Source organism: Synchiropus splendidus, chromosome 2 (genome assembly GCF_027744825.2).
Source record: "Synchiropus splendidus isolate RoL2022-P1 chromosome 2, RoL_Sspl_1.0, whole genome shotgun sequence".
Taxonomy (NCBI): Eukaryota; Metazoa; Chordata; class Actinopteri; order Syngnathiformes; family Callionymidae; genus Synchiropus; species Synchiropus splendidus.
This window is the reverse complement of record NC_071335.1, coordinates 8,601,774-8,628,737: the sequence shown is the minus strand read 5'-3', so window position 1 is coordinate 8,628,737 and position 26,964 is coordinate 8,601,774. Positions and strand designations below refer to the sequence as shown.

Sequence of the window (26,964 nt, the reverse complement as noted above, 5' to 3'; positions counted from 1 at the left end):
TCAACTTAACGGTGGCTTTGGGACCATCTGCCCCATCAAATGCATGTGTTCCTCCTTTGATTTCATGTGGCTCTCTAGCATTTGTCAGGAGGTGTTTATGTCAAAAAATAAGAGCAGCAAAAGGGGAAAAAAACACAAACCTCTTCTCACTTGCGCCTCTTCGCTCTTTCTCATGCTTGCTTTCCCAGCGCGCTATTCTTCTACCTGTCTCACAGCACTCTAGCTGATTAAACTATTTAAAAATTCTTTGTCTCTGGAGCATTGTCTTTCTCAAATAATTTTACCTCTTCCTCTCCACTCCCAATTGTTAACACCTAGTATGATGCCGGCATGTATTGGAGTTGGTGTTGTTTATGCTGCACTTTAAATGGCATTGAACGTGATTTTCAGTAAACTGTATTTAAAGGTGGGCTGGGTTTGGACCTTGGGTTTTGAGTTCGACACCCGAAATCTGTTGGCTGCCTCAAACTGAGTTTGTCATTGTTTTGTTATGTCACTCAATTGTATGCTGTGCAGTAAGTCATAAAACAAGTTGGTTTAGGAAGGAGCAGAGGTTGAGAAATGAACACCGCAGTCTGAAACATGCTGGCTAACAACAGAATTGACCAAGTGATGCTGCAGGCTTTTAGCTAGGTTTTTGAAACAGGGCGTCCAAAGCCCCACCCCTAGCTCATTCCCCTCCTGACACGCCATGTCAACCACTGAAGAAGAAGAAGAAGAAGAAGAATCCCCATCCCTGTTTCTATCCTTCACTTGATTCTGGTCCGAACTAACTCTCAATATAGTGATAGTATTCTGTTGAAAGGTCTTAAACCACGGATTAATATTACAGCACCAAGCCACGGTCCAAATGCTGAGGCACGCAGAATCTGATCAATGTGGCATCTATGACTTGATCTAATGAAACAAAATCTTAATAAAACAAAATAGGGATGCACTAAAACTTCAACACTGTACGCTTGGATTACACTGTACACCGTCACCGTAACGGCGTCGAAACAGGCCACGCTTAATACTTGATAAGTTGTGTTTCACAAGGTTGCCGGTTCGCGTCCGGCATATCTCTCTTGTGCTTTTATTTTTTAAATAAAGGCACTTTTCCGTGATCCTCTTAGAAATACACACTGATAAAAATGAGCTTGCCATTTATTTCATTAATTTGTCGTTGCTTGACTCGTGGCGGCAATAACATCGCCCTGCTCTGTGTGTGTGAACGACACTGCAGACTGGAGCGTATCATGTTGACTCTTTGCACCACTGAATTGACAGGCGTCATGGCAATCACTGATGAATAATACACGAAAAATGCTATACGTTTAGTTTAGGTCATGACAAAGTGAAGCGTGGAACAAAGTAATGTTTGTGTTGGTTGTGGATCTGAGGTCTGAGGACTGCGACTCACATTGGCATTGAATGGAGGGGCTTGGCACACGTGCGGCAAGACGTATTGTTTATGTTTCAAAGTTAAACGTGATGCATACAATATTTTTAAATTTTGCCGGAATGGCTTTTACTTTTTTTTTTTTTACTTATTTCCTGTATAAACGATCACCTCAACAGCAACTTCACCAAAACCGCAGCTGGTTGGCGGCTCATTTGGTGAAGAGCCGCAACCTGGGCAAAGAGCTGCATGCGGCTTGGGTCCCGTGGGTTGGCCAGGCCTGATGTACATATCAAGCCAGTAGAGCAATGTCAATATCTTACATTTGTGTTTTTACATATTTTCATTTTCCATTTAGCCAGAACTTTACCTACAACCATGTAGATATGGCAAACAAGGCTGTAAGGCTCACATGAGCAGTCATGTGACTCATTGTGCCAATATTGCAGTTAAATCACATCCTTGTGTTTGATATTCAATCCTCATAGTTTTCCCTTGTTCTCACTTTCAGCTTCAGGAGACTGTGAAGAGGAAATTGGACAGCGCACGCTCTCCTCTCAATGGAGACCAGAACGGCATCTGTGATGGAGGCAGTTACTCTCCAACTACCAAACGGGTACGGAAGGAGGCTCCTGGTGGCTTGGATTCAATAACAAGTCTCCCCAACAACAACAGTGTTCCTTCTCCTCTGCACCATCATACGGACATTAAGCCGTTACTGAGCGGTACCAATACATCCTCTGGAAACACAACAAACAGCAATGGTAACCATGTGAACCGATCATCTGATGACCTTGCCAAGAATGGGGTTAACCATCTTCCAGACATGAAGCTCAATGGCTCACTTGACCTGGAGGACAGTTTTGGTCTGCTGAAAGACTTGAAGCAAGAGCCACTTGACGATGCGGGTGGTATGGAGTCTTCGGATCCGCAGTCTTTGTCCAATCAAAACAAGTTGTTCTCGGACATCAACCTCAATGACCAAGAGTGGCAGGAGTTGATTGACGAACTGACCAATACCGTGCCCGAAGACGACATGCATGACCTCTTCAACGAAGACTTTGAGGACAAAAAGGAGGCAGAGTTCGGACGATCTGCAAATAATCAGACACCTGGACCGCCGGAACCGCCTGGGGGTGCCACGGCTCCTGGAGGTGGAGCAGTGCTGGCCACATCGCTTAATCCCCCTGCACAGCCTTCCCAGAGTGGACAGCAAGTCCCGATGGGCTCGCCACAGGTCAGTCTTAAAAAGATGAGAACAGATGCAACAAATATTTGTTAAAATGTTTTTTTTGTTGGCTAGGTTATGACTCTAAACAATGCTATCCATACTTTGCTACAGAGAGAGATCCAGAAGGGTCTTTTTTTGAAAAAAAAAAAAAAGATAAATGATCCTCAAGATACATCATGAGGTGCTATGTTGCGAGTCATGATGTCGCGCTGCAGATGTGTAACTTTGGGCATCAACCACCTTCACTCAACCCTAATTTCAATTGAAACCGCTGGTTTCTACAGAAGGCAGAACCACTGGTCGGCATGGTGTGGCGCGGGCTGATGCAGAAGCACGACAAGACATCCCCAGATCACATGAAGACTGCCAGATTGCCTACGGGCTTGACAGTGAACCAGCTTTGTGTGTATTACAGAACGTCCTCTCAATGCTTCTTATTGCGCTTGCGTGCATACGTGTCAAATTATGACGCTCCTCCACAGCATCAGTGTGCTGTGTCATAATTTTTACGGTCTGGTCATAACTGGACAGGAGGGGTGTTTTGTATTGGACAGGGACATGTTTATGTCACGTCCAGGGCTAAAACGGGAACTTGGTATCACTGGCTCTGCTGACTCCACTGTCACGATGACACTTCAGAGTGAAGTGTAGTTTTAAGTCTGCACGTAGTGTAGAGCCCCATACATTTTTTTCACTCAAATTCTTTTTTATTTTTTCCCTGGTTCCTTTTTTTATGATTTTTTTTAAATTTGTGTGTTTTCACTTAGTTTGAGTTCTTTGTTTTGCAAGTAATTTAATGATTAAAAAAAGTTTTTAATACTTACTTACGCACACCTTTTGCGCTGGGGAGTTTTCCACAATGGTGAGAGCATGGCTGTCGCTAATTAGAGCGATAAGTTTGTTTCTAAGAAGCGAGAGGTTTCCAGAGGGAGACCTGCATGTGTTGGTGTGAACCAAGGCAGACAACTGTGTCAGGAAACCTATTAGGACCACGTGGTCTGATAAAATAAACACTGATCCACAGACAGATCCACTGTCATTATCAAAGTCCACAACACTCTCCACAACTGTCAGACGCCGGTGTCGGCTGTCAGACGGCGCAGAGCTAGAGAGTACAGCGCGCCATCACGGTCTTGTCATGTTTATGTATGCAGGTTTAATGCAGCGAGTGTGCCGCATGTTTGTCAAATTTATCGTGAGATGCAGAATTGTATATCATGTACGATAACTTATTGCCCATCCCTATATCATAATAACGTAACATATTTATGCAAATATATTTCAGTTACTCAACAAATAATTTGAAGACACTCAGAGCTGCCACAGAATTTTCAGCGTCATAGTTTCTGAGTCTGTGAGAGAATCATCATCCTCGTCCTCCACAGTAGATTGGTCGACTGTAACAAGGTATAGTTAAGTGACATGGCATATACTGGGGAATAACATTGCAACACTGTCTGTACAACATGGCAAAAGCAGCATTGAGTTCAATTTCACTAAAAGCAAATTACACACTGAACTACGAACCTTTACTTGAGTAATGTGGTTAAAGAGTCCTCAAGGACAGTAGTCTGCCAAAACTGTTATTCAGGTTGTTCAGTCTGACAGGCAATGTAACTTGAGGCTGTTAACTGACCCATATTGAAGATGACTAAATGAATCCTCAAAAAACCTGGCGTAAATGCAAGCCAGGACTATAACTAGAAGCTTAGTTATCTAGTGACTGAACAGACATTCATTTGGTTAACTACTTGGTTGGTTAGTTTTGCATTTAAACTGTGCTAACTCAGTTTAAATGCACGTATCACTGTTCATTGTCATCAAATGTTAGGGTCGCTTTGTGTTTGGGAAAATATCCGCTGTTCTACTTCGCTGGAGCAGCTTTCATGAGAGTCCTGCTAACTCGAAGCTAGCGTTTGGCATTGAAACATTCTCTGGGCAATTATGGCAAAAATGATAATGATCATCATGATTATTTTGCTTCATATCGTAATCACAATTATTCAAACGATTACTACACGACTTAAGATTTAGCTGTCATTGAACTTTCAAACTTTATTGAACAATGAACTATAATAAAACAATGTGTAAAATTTAAATAATTTAACCTTCTTCATGTAGGTTAAATATTTCTCTCTAGAACCGTCGTCAATTTGTATGGTCAGGGTTCAGAGAACAGTGGAGACAGGAGACAATATTTGGAGCTGAGCAGGCACATGGCTGGGACGCAAAGTCCTATTGCAAGCTTTTTATTCATTTTTTCGTGCTGGAAGAAGTCACTACTTTGATTGTAAAACTATACATATGCTCTTCCTGCGTGATGAATGACAAGGAGAGCTCAGGTTGAGCGCAAGCGATTGTTCTGCATTTATCCACTTCCAAATAATCACTGGTATTTGAAACATCGCCAACAAGCTGCTAGCATTGCTGTTGTGACTCAGAAACACTGGATGAGCGTCTGCTCCTCGGAGGTTCTGAATACCATGGCGACCAAGTCGGTAGCTAAGAGTGGCTAATATTAGCGTCCCCCACTCCGTGTAAATAGAGGCTCGAGCTCTCTTGCTGACAGGCGGAGCTTCGCACTGAGTGGCTCACTCTGTGTAGCGCGCTCACTGTGCCCTCCACAGTAGCTTCCCACCGGTCAATTCATCTGGACAAGGCGTGGTGCAGCGTTTGCGTGCATCGTGACGTAATGACGTAATGGGGAGACGGGTGTCCGGCTAAATAATCGTTTCATGACGATTATCACATTTTTAGAATCGTAGGACGACATAATCAAAAACAGGATCAAAATTTGATTCATTGACCAGCCCTAATGGAAGGTGAAGGTATATAAAAAACACACATTATTAGTGGTAGCAATTATGGTTGAAGGTTAAACAAACAAGAAAAATGATGTCGAAGCTATATCAGTGTGATGTACCTCTGTGGAAGTGTTTTAATATCAGGATTGGAAGTCTGTTCATAAAGAAAAATATTCTGACCTATCTTGTGTTTTTGGTTCTTATTGTCAGGTTCGACCGTCATCCTCAGGACCTCAATTTGCCACTACTGCGAATGGAACTCCACCTCAACAACCTCTGCAGCAATCTCCGGCCGTTGCCATGGCATCAGGTTCTCCTCTACACAACTGTGTGGCTCGGTCCCCTCAGACTCCGACTCAGGCCCAGACGCAAGCAATTTCTAGGGCTGGGAATGGGTTTGTGATGAATGCGGGCCCTGTGGTCAGTCAGACTGTGTCAGGCCCGGCAACAGCTGGAGGACAGCCAGTAGGGCCCGTAACACCAGAGCTTTCGCCTGCTGAGCAACTAAAAGCTATGGCAGCCCAACAACGGGCCAAACTGATGCAGCAGAAGCAGCAACAACAACAACAACAACAACAACAGCAGCAGCAGCAAACTGCCAACTGGTCCCCGGCAGGACCCCCCACAAGCCCTTATAACGCTGGTCCCTTTAACCAAGACAAACCCAACAGCCCAATGATGTACCCACAACAAGCCTTCAATGCACCACAGGCCCCTCTGGTGGCTGGTATGACTCCCAACAATGGCCCCAAAACCCCCATGAATAACTACCTCCCTCACAACCATATGGGCATGATGGGACAGCAGCAGCCCACTAGCATTAACCAGAACCCGTTGACCAAGCAGCAGCAGCAGCAGCAACAACAGCAGCAGCAGACAGCAGCCATGTTGTCTTACAACAACACCAAACCGCTGACTCACTTCAGTGGTAGTGGGGTTGACCACATGGGCCAGAGGATGACCCCACCTATGGGAGCGAACAATCAGGTCAAGAACCCCATGATGCCCCCCTACATGGGTGGAGGAGGTGGTGGGGGTCAGGGAGCCGGACCAGGACAGACCCAGGGGCCCATCCCAGGTCAAACAGCTCACTTGAGTGAAGAACAGAAGAGGATGCTCTTGATGAAGCAAAAGGTTCTGAACCAGAACATGCCATACACCACCATGCAGGCTCATGGACAGGTACGTTGTTTCAGTTTCATCATGCCGATGTGAGTTCCGCTCTGTAGTCCTAATGACCCCCCCCCCCCCCCCCCCCCCCCCCCCCCCCCCCCCGCCGAGATGAATATGGTGTCAAGTTTTGACATTTATTTGGGCTTTGCGCTTGACCCTGAACAGGAATAGAAAATGCGCTGCTGTGATAACACTGTTGAATGTAACACCTCAGAAAACTAGTTTAGAAACGGTGTTGTATACACACCGAACCTGGATCATCAGTTCATTAAAGACATTAAGACAGGAAATGTAAAATGGTGGCAGTTGCCCCAGCAACAAGCTGACATGACGGGAAAATGGCCTGTCGAGAGCGTATTGATGCTTCTGCAGCACCACACTCCAGCAAACACCTGAGTTAAACAGCTCCTTAACTCATATCCCAAATCTGTCACTGCTGACTGATGGCTAAGATTGGATTGGACCACTAAACCACGCTGGTCATGTCATTACCACAAGCCCACCTCGGGCAGTTTTTTTTCTGGCACTCAGGGCAAGTTGTTCTTTGTAATACCACAGGTAGTGTGTGTGCTGTTTAGATGGGAATACTATCTTATTCACTATCGGAAGTGTTTTTTTCTCGTCTTGTCATTGTCTTGCTATCTGTATGTGCTTGTTGTCATGTCGTCTGTGCCGTTAGTGAGTTCATTGTCTGGCTGCATTCGGTCACCTCCTCCACCCATATGATGCTCTCAGCATCTGCTGTGATGCTATTCCTCCCTTCCTTCTTCCCACCCTCTGTCCTTACTCCTTTCTGGAGACACTCTGCACCAATAAAGCATTGGATTTATTCATATGGGGCTACATGGCTACTGGAGGGCTTAGTCTTTCTGAGCATGTTTGTGTGTGCGCGTTTCATGGCTATGGAGGGCGGGGGTGAACGATAGATTTATTTCTCAATGAGGAGGTGAACTGGAAGTGGGGAGAGTGAAGCGATCAATGCAGACTTCCTCCTTGGTGTGAAAAATTCCAAGATGTGATGAATCTCATCCATAATCCAAATTTCAACTATGCTGAGTTCTCTAAGGGGGCAGTGCATGATCTATGGAGATTGTTATGTGACCACTTGCCTGGTTCATGTCTATAGCGAAACTGCAGCAGACTTTGTTTGAATATGTTGAGTGCTGGGTACTCTTTTCTTTGAACGTTTGTTCACGTTTAAATTCAGAGTGTATCTGCAAAAGGGATTCATAAATTTCATTGATTCCTAGTGGTGATATTCCAGACAATTTGTTACACTGTGGTTCATTGTTGCTATAGCCACCAGCTGTGCTCAGTGCTTCACACTGATGATGGTCGTGAAGGCCTGGCTCTAATTCATCCCAAAGGTGTTCTATCTGGTTCAGGTCCGGACTCTTTGCTCAAAGTTGGGAGCATGGAATTGTCCAAAATGAAGCAGTCAAAACCCCACACCATAATTCCTCCTCCCCCAAATTTCACGCAGTGCAGTCCGAAATGTACAGTACTCCTGGCAACCTCCAAACCCAGAGTCGTCCATCAGATTGTCAGACGTAAAAGCGTGATTCATCACTCCAGAGGAGACTCTGCTCTAGTGGTCCAGTGGTGGCGTGCTTTATGTGCTGATGGCAGATCATCAACACGTCATAATCGTGCATATCGTTGCGTCGCACATCCCTACCGAGAAGCCTGTAAAATCACGTTGTGTTGTTACTGTGCGAGCAGAGGGCTCAAGCTTCATATGCATGTGCTGTGCCATCTGATGGTTCTATTTTTCACACTGTGCTGGTACCGCTTCAAGTTGGAGTGGAAAGGCTCATTCAAACAGTAAATCAGCCTCTGAAAACTGTTGTGAATCTGGGAAAGTCACATCATGAAACACTATGGGTTGATGTTAGGACCGGTTTATTGTGAAAGAGGAGTGTAAAGGCTACATCATAGCCGGCTAACATGACTCACAAAGCCTTCTCGTAGCACCACTGACAATTCTGGATGATGAGGCTTTCAGATTGGAGGTCGAGCGTTTGCCCATTCAAAAGACATCAGAAATGAAAGCCTGGGCTGAAATTTCCGAAATGTGTGCAACTGTGCGTCTGTCTTTGAAAGGTTTTCCACTAGTTACTCAGAGCCACTTTAGTGATTACTTACGGTATTTTGAGACATGTTGCATATCGGTCATACCAAATGTAGTGGGGTATTGTCATGTTTCAATTCACAAAGTACTGCAGGCTCAACAAGTCTCGTGTGACTTGAGTTGAAAACTGCTGCTTCACCACTGTTGTAAATTGGAGGTATTTGATTGTTACTTGAGCATTGCAACACCACCTACAGGCCTGGTATTTTTACTACTACAAGTGCTCTGAAAAGACATTTCAAATATCGAAACCACTTGAAACGGCTGTATTTTACAGAGCACTTTAGAGCTGAGAATAATATGTTTCTGCTGCACCGCTATGGAGGTGTGGCTTCGAGTGAGTGAGTCTAAGGAAACGGGGTCAGACTTATGAGGGCAAATGTTACATTCTCAACCCGATCAGCTAGGATTTTAGGCAGGCTGCATTTGTGTGTTTGTGTGTGCATCTCTGTATTTTGGTCTGTATGGGGAAGGATTGGAAAAACAATCCAAAGATTACATGAGCGACATCATCATGCCTTCCCTGTGATAAAGCGGTTTGCTCCAAAACAGAAATAGTCTGTCTTCATACACCCATAGGGTTCAGGTGTAGAGGAGGAAATATCAGGGTATTTCTCTGTAATGTCACCCTGTTTGTGTGTGCATGTGCGTGCCTGCCCCTGTGCACATGCCTGTGTCCATGCAAATACAATGTGTTGTCTTCTCAGGTGTTAACGGTCCACAGTCCTGCCCCTTAAAAAGAGCATATTCCACAGTGGTGCCATGGAGGTTTAATTATGTAGAAAATCCATCATGACGGAGTGCGCGTGCATGTTTGTGTGTGTCATTTTAATGCTGTGTCTGAGGGCCAAATGGAGGCAGGAAGGGAGATGTAGTCGGAAGGCTGCATACTAAACACACTGCTGTCACCCTGCCAGTACCTCACACAGTCTCATACATGCACCCCCCCCAACCACCACACACACACACACTGAGTTGCTGCGTGTGTGCGTGTGTGTGTTGCTTGCAGACGAACACAGAGACACCCTGCATGCACACTCTCCTCTCCTCATGCCAGCTAAACATCCCGCTGGCTTTCTTGGCTGCTGGTTGCCGTGGAAACCGTAGCCCACAGCACCTTGCAGTCTGATTCTCTAGCAGTTCAGAGATGAGGGGAGGTAGACTGGTGTCTTGTGTGTGCGGTAACAGCCTGTCATGGTGTAAATCTTAATGTTAACTGATAAGTTTTGACCCAACAATGAACTGGACTGGAAACTTTCTGATCGTGTTGATGGGTTATGGTGTGAGCTGTGAAGGCTCAGTCTCTGAAATCTTGACTTTTATTATTTTATTATCCATAATAACCTGTGTGATTATGGCTGCTAGTATGGCCAACAGTCAGTGTCTCTCTCTCTCTCTCTCTCCCTCTCTCTGTCTCTCACACACACATACACACACTTATATTGCTATCCCTGTGGGGACATTGTGAGGTTTCTCATTGACATAATGCTTTCCCCAGCCTCTCACCCTAAACCTAATACTCCAAAACAAATGGCATAACTTAACCAGGACTATGAACAAAACCTAAACCTAATTATAAAACTACTTTTACGTACGTTTTAAACCTCTAAACCTTATGAGGAAAGGCAAATTGTCCTCAGCAGAGCAAAATGTAGAAGGTGCCTTCTCAAGAATTGGTACTCAGTATGGTTAAACATGCCCACAAATGTTGGGCACATGGCAGACCTTGCACTTGTCCCCCAAATCGACCCCATACCTTCCATCCTTCACTCACCCATATTCTCACTCCAATTCTCCCGGAAAACCACTCACCTCTGGTTAATGACATGTTTCATCAGGCACAACATAACAAATAAACATTGTTGATCTGAGTGTTGCTGTCTCCAAATTGAAGCCAGCTCTCTCATCATTTCCACCTGCTCTCCATCACTTCGTGGTGAGCTGAAGCAAGAGCAAGAATCTGAACGACCGTCTGTGGTTAGACACAAAAGCCATGACGAAATCCTGGACTGTTATGTTGGAGGAAGTTTGAAGTGGAAAATCAACTACGTCGAGAAACTAACCTTTAAACTGCTCTGACGCCAATAATCTGCCTTTAATGGAGCCGAATCCAACAGTCTTGCACCTGATTGCCCAGAGAGAGTGAGTCTGTCTAGCAGGCAGATGTGTAAAAATGATGTTACAGGGCCATTTTGTGGTGTGAGTGGTTTAATTTAACATGTTTCCGTTATGGGTTTCGTGTTAAAATGCAATACGAAGGACAGCATGGCACGGTGTTGCAGGCAGCCCTCGGGATAAATTTATGAAGACATGTGGACAAATGGAGGAGGTGTCTGCTGCCTCCTGATTGGATATGTGGAAACTGAAGAGGTCAGACGAGTCTTGTATTGTTGGAAGTGAAGGGAGCACTGAAGAAGGGAAAGTGAGTGTAACCTACATACAGACATCCAAATAGTTATAGGTAGTGACAGCAGCAGCGGATGGATGGACAAGTGATTGAGGAGACAGTGGGGGGTCCTTTGGTTGTTTGGCAAATTGTGTTTGTCTTCTTAGCCGTCGTACTTGAAGAACCATCCACAAAAGCACAGCCACAAAATGATTTGCAAGTGCTCCATCTCATGCACGTCCTTTTTTCGGTGGGTTTTTTCCTGCTGCTAAATCAAGTTCTCTTATCTTTCATCTTAATATCCTGACTGATCTAGCTGCTCCTCTCATTTGTCACCTTCCTCTACTCTCCACTGCTCCCACTCCATCCCCCAACTGCATTGTTCCACCTGTGTCCTCTGTATTGCTGAGAAAAAAAGAAGGCAAATAAACTTGAACCCCAAGAAGGTGATTGATGCTTCTGCTGAGCTGCCTCTCGCCATCCTGTTGTGTGTTCGGTCTGGTTATTCCCTCAATAGTTATTAGACATAAAAAATTAGTCAGTGCTAATAAGATAAGAATGATCGTCAAGCTGTGCTTGTTGGCAACATTTCTAATGTTTCTACAACATACGCTTGACTGACTTAATGAGAGCAATGCTGTAGGTGTGAAGCTAAAAGTTCTGCAATGCTGTTTGGGCCATTTGTCTGTGGTGAAATTTACCTGGTGAAAATGGGATGAGCTCTCACGCCATAAGGGTGTAACCGATGCAGATAAATTCCCATGTCAATTACAGGGTTGTTTGACGTGGATCCAAATACCAGGATGACCAGTGCACAAAATTACCATGTTGTCTGACTTTTCCTGGTCTTCTACTGGTTGGTATAAGAGGGGCGAAAGAGAATTGACTTCAATATCGTACTTTAAAATGTAGTGTGTTTATATATATATATATATATATATATATATATATATATATATATATAACACAGACTCAGTTTTACTAGAGATAACACATTAATCTCAAGTTACTCAAGATACTCATGATACTCACAAATTCCCATTTTGAATGTGGAAAAATTACTAAAATCATATTGGAAAAAAAGGTCAAAACACTGTGACCACGTCAGTACCAGCGGTGGCATGAGTACATTATCTTCTTCTTACTTTTTGACATGCTGTGAAAGATATACTATCCAATTCAGATTTGTACTCATGCAGCTAACATGTTATCGGAACCTTGCGTCTCTGACTTGGCAATACTGTCAAATGCATGAAAATAACCAGCCTCAGAGAGACTCTCTATGTACATGGATGCTGATCAAACGGTCAGCATGATCCACCCTTTTTGATCAGAATGAAATTGAATCCTGAATGTGCCCAATTGGATCACTTCTGTCATCAGATCAAACATTATTTCAATGAAAGGGACCCTGCTACTGTCTGTTTAGTTATCGACTACCCCTCTGTTCAAAGTAAGAAGACATGGATTAATTGCGAGGAGAGAAAATCTGTCTTGCTATCTCTGAAGTCAAGGCATTGAACAAGTAGTTCAGGTGAGACTGAAGCTCTGGACAACCAGTCTTGGTGTTGAGACTGCTTTTTGTGGTCTCAGTCTTGGCAGTCTATGGTCTTGGTCTTGTCTTGGAGTTTCTCGCTGTCATAATGGTTAAAAAGGATCATGAGCTCTTTGCAAACTCAGCAATTCTTGTACTGTTTATTTTGTCAGCTCTGTCTGATGTGCCTTTTTGGCTTTTTCTATTTTGCTACTTTATTAATTTGAATGGCCGTCCAAAATGTTGTATTGCCATACAAGTACCAAAGAACTTTGGAGGACAGATAACAAGGTGCCCATTCACCAGTGGACATCTTGTGCACTGGTCTGTGTTGTACAATACTGTAATTCTATCACACTCACAAATGCACATTGACAAGGTCTTAGAGTCTGCTTGCTCATTACATTATTCAGTGTTCAGGTATTACAGGTACAGTTTACCTGTCTGGTAAGGGCTGGTGCTCGTCCGTGATGCAACGCCACTTGTGATAATAAATGATTGTTGTATTTGGTCTCTTCAGCCAAGGTTTATTTTCCATTTATATCATCATAAGATTGTACTCTTCAGGACTTTGTACTAAAAAAACAAAAAAAAAAACAATGTTTTTTCAGACTTTCTTGTCCTGACATTTTTAATTTGGGACATAAATCTATGGTGCAATTGTCTATTGTAGAAGCCTGAATGTAAAAAATAAGTCAATATTTGGGGGTGGGAAGGCTGCATGTTTATGTGCGTGCATTTCATTTTGTGGTCAGTGCTCAATGGACCATAGGCCTGCAAGGAGCACATCTATTTGTTCTGCACCTCCATTTCACCTTGACATGGATGGCAGGACTAGGTTTATGAAGCTGTGTCTCTGTGCGTGCACATTTGTTTGTGTGTGTGTGCATCCGTGTGTGTGTTCAAGAGGCAGGTAGGTATAGGGTTTTCCTCTTGCGAAAAGCAATCTCACAGGTTGACACCATAAATCAAGACGGGGGATGGAATTGGAGACCTGCATGGCTGTTGTTGTTGTGTGTTTATGTATGTTTAAATTAGAGCTGTCACAATTGCAGATTTTCTCTTCATGCTTTCTGTGGGCAAAAGAATGTCACAATAACAATATTAATACTAATGGCACAATCAATCAATTCAGATTCAGATTCATCTTTCACTTCCTTTTTTGTGTGCAATCTCTGCAGTAACCAAAGGAGACAAGCAATATGAATTCCAATGATCCAATGAAGTTTTTTTTTTTTTTTTTCGAAGACACATTCCACATTAATGTCACTATTTCTAGACAGTTAGAGATTGAGCCATACTGCAAAAGAGAAGAGACGTTGGGTTTGTGACCTACTGTCACAGAAGCGACATCACTCTCTCTTCTTCTATATTGCCATGGTCAATGGGGATCCCTCCAACTAGCAAAGTGCTTTGCAATAGAGTGCTGTCATGAACAAAAACATAATAAAATAAAATAACAAATTAAACAATCTGGCGGCCGAGGGGAAGAAGTTGTTCCTGTGTAGGGACAAACAGTCCATGACCATGGTGAGAAGGGTCAGCTCTGATCCGACCTGGACGTCTCTGGGTCCTGGAGACATACGAGGTGGCAGACTGCAACCGATCCCCTTCTCAGCAGAACGCACAATGTGCTGCAGTCTGCTCTTGTCCCTAGCGTGGGCGCTGAGTCCTCAATGGGAATGGGCGAACCAGGCACGTTGAGCTGGCAAAACTTGTCTTCAAGCAGAGCTAGAAAAATTGTGTTAAAAGCAGAGCTGGCATAGGTTCCTGGGGAGTTCACATGCTATAACCTTCCTCATCCTTACGGGGGGCAGTTTTCAAACTGCATATATTCTAACTTTGCAAAAGAAACATGCCCACAAATGAGGGTTGAAGTTATAGGTGTCCACCATGTGCTTGTCAAAGTGGAAACCACATCAGGCCTCATATTTACAGCTGGGCTTGTATAACAGCTTCAATGCTGCTTGTTGCAATTTTGCAACTTTTAATGCTTAAATTATTGTGTGTGCAGATCTCCCAGTCCAACCTTAAATTGAGCTATTGCTACATATTATTTCACATGTGAATTTTTTGACACAATATTGAAAGTTCATTTTTTAATATCAAGTTTATCGTCAATACCAGTATACTGCTAAAGCCCCAGTTCAAATTAAGGAACAATTTAAGTGTGAGTTAGCGGACACGAGTGTGGCTCAAATAGTCCTGGACATATTGGAATATAAATGTGTTTACCATCTATCTAGTTAGTAACTTAATTTAAGATTGGACTGGTACTGATACTGAATACGCCTACAATAACTTAAGCATTAGAAAGTAAATGGACAGGAAAGAGTTTTGATGACTTTGTCACAAAATTATTTACTTCTATACCAAAGAGCAATGTCCTCCTGAAATATAAATGTAAGTAAATATTGCAACAATACTCGTTCACCACTGTGGAAATCATTCAACACATAATAATGTGGTTATCGAAAGCAAAGTTGCCCTGAGTATTCGTCAACCAAATGTATTTAGCCGCATTTGAATAGTTGTGTGACACTGTCAAACAACGTGGAGTACGGGTAGGCCTGAGCGGATATCTTGTTTCAAATCAATATTGTAATGTAATAGAATGCATGTAAAAGAAAATGTGCCGTAAAACTGAAACGAGGTCTGCGCCATAGAAAACCTGGCAATACACCATAGGTACAGAGGTGCCGCGGTACCACCTCAGCATCGTCTTCCGGTTGTCGCTGCTCAGTCTGCTGATGAGGACAAAGCAGGAGCGTTTCAACACCAGTCAGAGAGGATTTAGACTGTCGAACCCATGTTTCACATTTGCTCTTTCTTTGATTGCGGCCAGATCTATCATTGTGGTGACGCTTCGGTATTAAGAGTAATTCAGGTCTACTTTGCTTCGATTGAGTACCTGCCACAGTGACCTGTTGCACTGAATATGAATGTAGAACCCAGTCTAGGCACGGTAAGAAATATGTCCTATGGAGTTGGGTTTGTATTTTTCATGTATTGCGAGGCTTGAAGTAAATATTCTTCAATGATTAAAGGTAGTTCTTTTTAAAATTAAATAGTTAAATAGAGATGTTATTCATATTAATGTGTGCATCATTAGGCCTGACTTACAGGTAAGAAGTGTTGAGATGTTGATTGGGTCAGATTTTGTGTTTGCCGTAGTGTAGAATCATTTCTTTCTTGTGTTTTTCATGTTCATTGTAATATTGTCAAAATAAATCACAGTCTTTGGTAAAATGTTGGCAGTGTGGAGATATTCTGAAGTGTGGGAGAGCGAGACTACAATTGGAGTTTGCAGTGAGTGTTTGACGAAACTATCCAGTGCTTTCTGTCTACTTATTAGTCTATCTACTGTGGCACAGTAGACTGGTGCCAAATGGACTTCAATTCCTTTGTTGTGGGTTGGTCTAGGTTAATGCACTTTTTTTGGCTGCATGTTTTGTTTGAAAACCTAATATAAGTGAAAAACTGAAAAACAAATGCTCCTGGAATATTGTGTGACTAAAGTGTCAGAATATTTTACAAACATTTGCTTAAATATGTCTAAAAAGTACTTCAAGAATATTTGTGCAATATTAGAGAGTAGTGCAAAACTAAATCATAAACTAAAAGTTTTATTATTATTTGGATTTGGCTACCGGTTTCCATTTCCATACATCTCTAATTGGCCACCAAAATATTATTAATAGTAGTAGTTTCTTGTCTTAAATATAAGCATCTGCATGCTAGCCAGATATTTGTGTATCTTTCTTCAGACTGAACTTCCCCCGTGCCTGTTTATAAGTGTGATGCTGTTATCATGCGTCTGCAGGTAGAAGGGGCTGCTAGGTGTTGGTTTGGAATTGTTGGTTTGAAAAGATTCTCATGGAGCAAGAAGCTGACAACTAGAAGTTCTACATAGCATTAAATCATTTCAATAAACTAAAGTGAATTTTGACTTTAAACATGTCAAACTGAAAACAGGCTTTCACAGGACCAGTGTGTATGTGTGTATACGCGTGCGTTGTGTTGTGTTCTGCCGTTCTAGTGTTGTGCTTGTTCTTTGTCAGTGTGGTCTCCTGACACCCCTCAACTTGAAGGATGCTTGTGTACAATTTGTCTGCCTTAATATAATGTAAGCTCTGCTGTCCCACTATTGTCAGAGGGTCTTAGGAGTGCTTCTTATCCAAATGCTACACCACTGAGCTGCTTATTGAGTGTGTGTGTGTCTATGAGTCATTGATTGATTGAGTGTGTGCGTGCGTGCGTGCGTGTGCGCACCGCATCTGTCTTTTGAGGCTCATAAAATGCGGCCTTATTCTCTCATGTGTTTTTTTTCTGGTATGCTTGGTATTCACAAAGCCTCTGATTTTCCTGAAAGACGGGAGGAGGGGGTGTGTGTGTTTGTGTTTGTGTGTGAGAGAGAGAATCTGCTGGCTAACACTATTATGGCTTCGCGTGGATGTTAAAGTGCCGTTTCTCTGCCTGGTATCTTGGGTTTTGGGGGATGGGAGGGGTTGCAAGGGAGCGTGCATGACACTGTGATTAACACACATTTACTCACCAACAGAATACATAAGCGCACACACACTGCTTCTCTTTAGCTGTTAGAATCAAGATCCCACCAAATAGGAAACTGCTTTGGAATGACGTGCAGTAATGAACAACAACATAAGCATTCATGGTAAGGGTTTCTGCTTGACTGGGGAAACAGAAACTGAATGTTTACACCATATATGTGTCTAACAAGACTGGGATTTCATTAGACACAATGGCAGAAGCTAATGTAACAGCTGCCCCCTATGTAAATGTTGCAGTGTTGCAGACACACACAAGAACCACAAGTCCCGAGGGTTCCTTTTCTTTTGTCAACTTCATCTCTTTTGACTCACCAGTGCTTTTCCCAACCATTTTTTTGCTTGATTTAATCTTGGTAAATTTTCGTCCGAAATGTTTTCAGGTCACCCCCATGCGCCTCTCTCTTTCTCTCTGGACTCTTTCACCACTGCCCATCTCTCTTTCTTTGTGTCTGCTCTCTTCCTTTGTGTGCCGTAATGTCTCAATCGCTGCTGTTGCTGCTTTACTTTTCCTCTTCCCTCCCTCTGACTCTCCCTCCTTTTTTTCTTGGCTATCAGACGATTTTCCAGCAATGTGACCCCTCCCCCTCCTCCATTCTCTCACTCCCTTGTTGCTTTAGTGGCAGAGTTCCTATCAGGGAAATGATAACGCGACGTCACTCAGTAATCTGGCAGAAAGGCTGCAGCAGCTCTCCTGCTTGTTTAGCAGTGGCCAAAATCTTCTTTTTTTCCATTCATCACTCTCCTCCTGTCGGATTATTTCCTACCATCCCACCCTCCAGCCTGTGGTCCTCTCTCTGAACATGAGACCTTGACATGTGCATCTATGTCAGATATTCACGACAGTCTCCTTGAATGTCATGTCCCTATTAAAGTCCCCACAGTAGCATGACCTTGCTCAGCAAAGCTCTCCATCATGTCCATGTTTCTGTCTTTCATCTATTCTTCTCTCGGTTTCACATTGGTGTGACAGACAGTCTGCTTTAGTTGAAATGGGAGTAAATCTGTAGCCCCCGCGTGGGCGGCAGTACTATCATTTTGCCCCCAATGAAAGTTGACAAAACTAGATGCTGCTTTTGTACTTGAACGGCTCTTCATGATCAGAACATGTCAAACTATGACACTGCCTTTCACAAATATTAGGTACATAAAAAAAATTGAAGGATAACAAAATGCAGAACGTCTGAGGTAGACATGCAGTCCTAAAAAATTAAATACAACAATAAATAGACCAACTAATTTTAACTTACTCTCTGCTACATGATAAAGCCTTTTGTGCATTAAGTCTTCAAGTGTGAGTAAAATAAATGTGACAAAAATTTCATAAATGTCATAAATAAACAAAGTCATTGCTTTATAGGTTACAGGCCAGAAAAATAAGTTTGTCTCCAGTATCAGGCTTTAACACAGCTCTGTGACATGTCACGATGTTCCCTCCTGTACCGAATACGCTCTGAGAGGGGTCGGTGGTTGGGGGTGTACACAGGTAGCGTCTCGGTAGCTTGCTCACTCCTCTGAAATGTCAAAATAAATAAAAGACAGAAAGTGGAAATAGAAAAATGTATAAAAGCATTAATAAATAAATGTTGAAATAACAAAATCTATATATAAATTAATGTACAAATAAATACAATTCAAAATAATTAAATACCCCCCAAAGATCCAGGTCTAAATGAATGTATATGTATGTATAGACAGAATTATCATCATTCTGTGACAAAAATAAATCAGATATCAAATGATTATTTATTCATTTCACATTTATTTATTTATACATCTAGTTATGTATTTATTTATCTATAATTATGGCATTTAACGTCCATCGTACTGCCACTGCCATTTGTAACAGTGAACACATTCTACCCTCCCTAATTGAGGCACCAAAATTCACATTGTATTTCGAGCTGATCACTACTGTTGATGTTCGCCTTGTTTACATACACATATTGAGTTTTCAAACTCCACATTCGTTGTGTACAGAGTGGACATGCTGTCCCTACACGCTGCCTAGTGGTTTTGACTTGCATCTCCCATTTTCGTGGAGATGGCATTACCCAAAAAATTAATTCTCTCCGGTCACTTGATGTATACACGACAGATAGCAGTTGTTCACTGGGGGTTAATAGACTTATTTCCTAGTGTGTGTACGACTTGTAAATTAAGGGAAAACTTGGTCCTCTAAATAATCAAGAATCCTTGTTCTTCAACCAAATTGAATGGAATTTCCGTATTTGGTCCGTATTTTTGATGGATATCAGTTTACCAAATGGTCTGATATCCAGATACTCTGATAATTGAATTTTTGTCTGTTGTTTTTTTTTTTGTTTTTGTTTGGGTTTTAGATGTACTGAAACTGTGCAATAGTCAGTCCGAGAGTGGGATTTTTACATACATATAGGGATGGGCGTCTTGGAAAAACAATCAAGATTTTTTTAAGATTACAAAATTTTTATTTTTATTTTCATTTTTATCAGCAATCTTCAACAGACATTTTGACAGGGTTTAAGTGCACAAAACAATTATCACATTTACTGCCTCACTCCTTTATTTTTCAAAGCAAATTACCCATGTATTCACAGATCATGTTTTTCAATCAAACCAGTTTCAAATATCAAAGACATATTCTGTCAGTTATTTAAATAAACAGTATGAGCAGGTCAGACTTCAAAGGTCAGTGATTGACCTGAAAACTGATCGGTGCACCTCAAGTATAATGTGCTCAGAACAACATCATTTTTCTGGTTTAAGAATAAATCAGTCTTGCCGTTTTCACGCTAACTCTCAGAATCTGACACAGATGCCCACCATGGTCATCAAATAAACAAGAAACAAAACACACTTAAAATGAAAGATTGGAACCACTCTCTCTCGCTGCTTTCTGCTTCAGAATGTACAAGTTGGCAGGAATTCGAATTCCCGAGGTCAAGACACTTGTTTCTTCACCACTCCTGATGTGCTGTCCTCATGGTGCCACACTCATTGATTCCCATAGTTGATTCTCTCACATCTGCTTCTTCTGGTGTGCTGCTCTGTTGAAAAGGTTCTTGTCTCACTGGTTCAGGAACTTCATCGTCAAAGGTATCTGGGTCCTGTCTCTGTCCCATTCTCTTTCAAACATGGCTTTGAGCTAGCCTGTAAACTTTGAGCCACTGAAGATGTGATGCTTTTGCCATATCCACAATGCTGTAAAACCCTTGTACACTCGTGGTGTTTTTCTCCTGTTACGCATCAACTTGTATTTTCAGCCGCAACATTTTGTGCGTCTGTGGTTTCTGTACACTTGTACCAATTCATCAATACTCTGCCTCTCCAGTCGCCTTTGGCACTGATTCATGCCTCACTCCTAATGGTCAAATCGTTATTTTGAACACAGTGATTGGGAGTCTGTGCATTTCTACCTCTTTATATTTACCCAAACAAGAATATGTTTGTGTGTGTATTTGATAGTCCTCAGGCCTCAAGTATTGATACCCAAGTGGTCAATGAGCGGGGCTAACTATGCTGCAATATGCCGCTCTTGCGAGGTCCAATCAATCTCAGCAGCTATCCTCCAAGTACTTCTCTGCTGTGTGTCTGGGGTTGAAGCATTAGCCCAGCACGGCCACCATGAATGTGTTAGTGGCCTTTCACTCTGTGCGTTGGGCTCAGACATCTGAAAACAAGCGAACCGGGTTTTGGCTGCGGATTTGAACCTGCCTGTATAGCTGCACCTTGTCCCATGAAGCTCTCTGCAAGGAGTGAGCTACTCGCCTCAGGCGACTCGCCGCTGGATGCCAGGAACTACGTGTTCTGCGTGAATCAACACAAACATGATGAATGTGGAGCAGTAAAGGGTCTGATCACTGTCTAGGTGGACAACAATGTTCAAAAGAAACTCCCAAAACGCTGACGTGTGCAGCAATATGAGGCTGATGCTGCAGAACGGGAGTCATTGAACAGTGCAGTGCAAAGGGACTCGCTGTGTGTGTGTGTGTTTGATCACGTGTTTTCACGTTCATTAGGCTAATAAACATGTTTTTACAGACAGACAGATTTAGATAAATGAAGACACACAGGAAAGACACTGATTTTTCTAAAGTTACTGTAGAAGACCAGACTATGCATTGATAATTTCTGACGTATAAATCTGTACTCCACTCATAAAAATCGCCAATAATCTCTCTCATTTTTTTCAACATGTTGTGAGAGCAGCGTAGAAAAATCAAGATGCTCCGCATTACGCAGCTCAGCTATTTTCTTGGAAAATAAACATAACACTCTTTCATGTTTACCTTGGCTGTGAAACGCCACTTTCTGATACAGCCGTAGCAGACATTCGTCATCGGTTAGTATGTGAGGTGACGATGACTCAAAGTGTTAAGAAGCGACAGAGAAGTAAGATTGGTCAAGCCAATGTTGGTCAATAGGTTTGGGCTCGTGCCGCCCGGCCAATGTTCAACTTCCTTGAAACGTTCTTCGTCGTAGGTCACAAATGAGCTATTTTGGGACGAATCAGACTCAGGCCACCGAGACAGAATGGTGTGTGAAAAGCCCCTTAACAATGACCAACAGTCTGCGCTGGTAGGAACTGTTGCATTAGGATATAGCAATGCATGTTTGAACAAATGTTTACTTGCGCCAACCATGGTGATGGGGAGGTTATGGCTTAGTGCTCTGTTCATCTGTTTCAGCGTTTGTATGAGAATGGAACAGAAAACCCCCAGAACAGATGGACAAATTTCTACTTAAAGTAAAAGTGGTGTCCTGTCATGCAACCAGCTCAAGTTTAGAGACTTGACTTAATAAAACACAACACACAATCAAATCACTCTCATGAGTCGGCTATCCTTTGGCTGTAGTGACGAAATGTGATTTAACTTTAAGCAGCCTCTTAGCTTTGGTGTGTGTGTAAAAGGACAATATTTGGGGGCCAAAAAAAACGAGTGGATGCATTTCAGTGGCTTGTCGGAGGGTTGTACTGAAACAGTGCCTTTGTAGTGTTATTACTAACCTCTATGATGCAGACAAAAACACATCAAACACATTGAAGACATGGATATGGATACTGTTTGATTTGTCATATATTTCTTTGCAGCAAAAACTGCTCATCACTCTCTTTGGACTCAAACATACATGAAAGTTGCCTCAGCCATTATAACATCAATGCTCTGGAAACAATGTGACTATGGAATGATTGGTGCCAGAGCAGGAGAGGACAGAGACATTCACGTCTTCCTTCAGCGAGATCTTCCCTTTCATGAGACTGCAGGGGAACTCGGAAAGGGAGCTTAGATCAAGGGTACACTCTTAGAGCTGAGGTAGCTTAAGCTTTATTGTTGTTCTCTCTAGATTTCCCTATCACTCACTCACACCCACACTTACAGACTCAGTGAGTCAGTAGTCATCAATGCTGTCTTTGACTCCACCACCCACCCCCTCACTCTCATCTCCCTTCTCCAACAGTTTTTTGAACAAATCCCTCAATACTCAGTAACTTAACCCCTCTCTTCCATGTGCACCCCACAGCGTATACCATGTTCTTCAGGTAACCATTAGCCCATTAACTACAGCATTTGTTCCCTCTCCGTGCTCTCTGTCTCGAAGTCCCGCTACAAGCGGCCAGTATGTAAATATTTCACGGGCACTTGGAGCAGCTGTTGAGACACACATGGAGGGCTTGAAATACCTCTTTTCTTCAAATATTGAGCGTGTTCTTATGCACTTGTGCACACTGGTAAATAATCTTTGGTTTTTGAAACATTTGAACTATGCTTCTATCTATTATTAGAAGAGTTGGCTGAGTCTGTGTAGTGGCTCATTGCGCCTTCCAGAGTGGCTTTCCGCCGTACAATTTTCCATAAAAACATCAGTCTCTCTTCCTCACAAAACACTGAAATCAGCCACATTATGGCTAATCCCACGATTATTACAATTCTGTCATCAAGAAAATCATCAGCTTCCACCTACTACACCAAGGACCAACACCATGTGTCACATGATAACAAGTCATCACCACCGCAGGGCTGAACAGCTGCGCCGCCCTTCAGTTTTGTATATTTATTTTTCCTTTATTGGTGTCGCCTCCTCACATCATCAAAATCACATTTAGTCAGATTTGCAGTGTTTTCATGCCATTTGAGTGATTTGGTGAATTTGCTTTCTAAGAGCTGTCCAGCCTCCATTGATCAGTCTAGGATCGTGGAAGGGCTTCTGGGGGCTGCACCCATGCTACAATTGGGCCTCAGGACTCAGTCCAGTGGTCCACCTACTGGTGGACCACTGGACTGAGTCCTGCGGGCTGCGAGTTTGAGGTGGATAAATCAAGTGCCCCATATGTCTTTCATCATCTTGTATTTTTTGTCTGTTATGTCCATGTAGTGTATTGAGAAAAAAGTGTACCTTAATAAGTTTAAGTTCATTAAACTAAAGTTAATGGCATGGCTGACCTCTTTTGTGAAGGAGTGACGGGAAGGCCAGTTCAGAGCCCTCCCTCTTACCAGATTCCCCCACCCCCCGCTGTTTCAGCCCATCTCTAAGCATCCTTCGTCCTGCTGCTGTGCTCTTACTCGCCTTCATTAATCTCAATCCATCTTCAGCCTCTGTGTGTCTTACTTCCATCTCTCCACCATCCTCCCCAACTCCCTCACTCCTCTACTCCTACCCCTCTCGTGCCAGACCATCAGGGTTGTGTGAATTCTCTGCTAAACGTCTGCTGCCTGGCAGAGTTTGTCGATAAAGTCAGAGCTAATTATCAGAATCACAGAATAATTTGTTTTTCTTCTTGTCATTCTATTCTCACCTCCCGATCGCCAGCCAGCCAGCCAGCCACCCACCTCCTCAGTAGAAGCACACCCCTTTGCCTTTCTTTACTGTGTGTGTCACCTCTTTGGTGGCTATTGATCTTCTCATCTTAGAATCACTTGAGGTGTCTTTTTTCTTTCTCCATTTCTTTTCTGTCTCTCTGTGGAGTGTTTTCGCACCTCCACACCTTTTTTCTTCTATTGAGGTTTCTCTTACCGTTGTTGACTCAGACATATGGTCAAGCTTGCTTTCTCACTGAGGCTGGCTCCCACTCTGCTGCCATACTCCCCTCCCTTGACTTTTTCTGTAGCTCACTTTCATTTTCCCCTCTAACCACTGTTTGTTTACATGTCCATTTCTTGCTCTGGGTTAGTCCCCTCCTTCATTTTCCATCCCTCTCTTCCCCGGGAGCTCTTCATCTCTTCCAGCTGACTGTTTTTATTCATCTCCCTTGCCTGGTAATCAATCCTTCATTTCCCTTGCTTTGTGCAAGCAACATGATAGAGGACATAATGCTTGTGCTAGTGATGGTTTCTGGTTGCTGTAATTGGCTCTTCAAGGCTCTGTTTTGTGAAGGGAGTACTCCTGTTTAGATCAGCTCCAACAGAAGCAAGCTGGCCAGCTCTGTTGTTGACTTAACAGAAGGATAAATGTGTAATCAAATACCAGGAGGGGTTTGCTAAAAAAGACTAATAGTTGAGTAGCGTAGTACTTAAAAAAAACATCTTATTATCACAATTTATCTTTAATGAGTGATGCATGACAGTGGTGCCATTGAATCATCTGCAGCTAGAGATACAGTTGCTGGTATTATGGTTGATTGTATGGTTAATCACCATAGTGCGTAGAAGGAACATTACATGGACTATGTTTACGTGGCACAGGAATACGACTGGAGCCAAGAAAATTCACCCCTGCTTAGTCGGAGTCGCATGCCAATAACACTCTCGAGTACTTGTACTCGTGCTCACAGAATGGCCTCCAATACCTCAAAACCAATGCTACTTTATGGCAAAATGCAGATTTTGAATGACACTTTATGACAATTTTGTAAAATTTGTGTTTGATCTGCTGTGTAACTTGGGATCGTCGCCCAAGTCAGAAATGTTAGTAAGTAAGTACTCACTGTCGGTATCTGTGAGTACTCAAATGCAAGCCCTCGTACACTACTTGTTTTGGAAACATGCTGCATTCAGGGCACGACTCCTGAATGCAGCACCCACTGTTGTCTAAACTGGTGCTTATTCCAGACTGCTTTGAAGCAAGGCCGTATGCCGAACTGTTTAAACGGAATTTCCACCAAATGGTCAGAATCTTGGAGGCAACATGGTGGTGGAGTGGAATATGACTACCACAGGCCACTCGTCGCTCCTCCTCACTCTAAAGCCTGCTCTGATCTGGAGCAGGCACCACTGGTCTGAGACTCATTCGCCAATTTTTTTGCATAAGGCACACGGTGGCCATCGATAGCTTCCCTGACTGCATCACAGAAGTTGTGGAGGAGCAATAATAAATTATATGGTAGAGCTTCTGAAGGGTTCCCGGATCCCCGGATCTGTGCCGACGAGTAGAGTTCATAAGCTGAGCACAGATGAGGAAAAAAAAATTAAAGGGAAGCTGTGTTATGCCACACCACGTTAGGGCTGCTAAGATATCACAGCATAAATCCAATGGTTCTCTTAGACAGAAAGTAGTTGTTAATATATTTGAACACACTAACCTTTGCTTTTGGACATGCTCATCATGCCAATGCCAATGAGGTACGCTATCCTCCCTCATATTCTGAAATGGCAAATGAAAGTTGGTGATCGTCTTGCAGTGTTAATGATCAGATGCAAATAAATGGAGGTTTGAGGCACTGTTTCAGCTACATACATTTGACTGATATAATGGGGCCAGTACTGCGTCTGAGAAGCTAAAATTTCCGTTGTGATGTGTGGGTGGATGTTTGGAGCATCTGAATCTTGCACTTAAGTGAAATCTGGAATGTTATTGATTGGCTTGTGAAACTTCAGTGGCAATTTCTCACATCACAGTCAGTGGAGTTGATGGTCCATTTTGTTTCCCAGTGAGCATACATTTGCGAGAATGACCTCTCTTCTAGCTAGCCTTTGTGTGTAGGGTTATTCTGCATATTCCAGCTGAGAAGTAACGGATGCTGAAATTGCTCTCCAACTTTGGAGATTCCTTTGTTGACAGTCCTATAATGTGATTGAAAACGCTGTCATTGATCAACACCATGTCACTTCCACAATCGCAGCAGCTGTTGTGAGGTGATGGGAAACTGTACTTCTGTCGATTTGTGGTTGCATCACCATTTCCTTGTGTTTCTTGCACTTCTTGACTTACTTAGAGTTTGTCATGCTAATGTATTATTTGTTTGTGCCCTGATCAGTACTCCAGTCAGTATCAGTATGTTACGCTATTGATGAATACGGTACAGAGACATGTTGAGTCGTAGTGATTAATGAAGGGGCTTCTCTTGTGAGACAAACGCAATAAAGAAGAGGGAATGGAAAGAGAGACAGCAATGTGCAGAATGTTGGGAGAAGCAAGGCAGACGAGCAGTGCGATGACTAGAATGCAATAATGTGATAAAGCAGCCGAGGAATGGAGGTATTTCCACACTCTGACTCTCACAGAGCCGTTGCAAGTTTTTACATCAAATTTCATCATATTACCAAGGGCTATTTTGGCTCTGGAGCAGACAATAACCTGCTGTGGAGTTATTGAGATGCTGACTTCGGTGATGGTCATTCTCTCTCCCTCTGGTAAGGTAAATCAGAGGAGTAAAGGGAGAAGGATTAATGGTCTACAACTCTGGGCATGTGGGGGCGATGGAGGAACAAGATAAGGCAGTACAGAGAGTTGAGGCTAAATGTAGAAGACGCATGGAAATCACGGCAGTGCTGTGCTCTAAAGGCTGATCCTTTGTGTTTGACTGATATACTGATGCTTAACTTCTTATAGAATATA

At 42.9% G+C, this 26,964-nt stretch overlaps 1 protein-coding gene across 1 annotated transcript in view; it reads left to right on the top strand.

Moving 5' to 3' along the window:
• The window catches only part of LOC128753383 (mastermind-like protein 3), a 78,045-nt gene that overhangs the window by 35,804 nt on the left and 15,277 nt on the right, over positions 1-26,964 (top strand). Inside the window, exons 2-3 of the mRNA XM_053855035.1 lie at positions 1,893-2,618; positions 5,627-6,598. Coding sequence (XP_053711010.1) covers positions 1,893-2,618; positions 5,627-6,598 — 1,698 coding nt within the window. The remainder of the gene's footprint in view (positions 1-1,892; positions 2,619-5,626; positions 6,599-26,964) is intronic.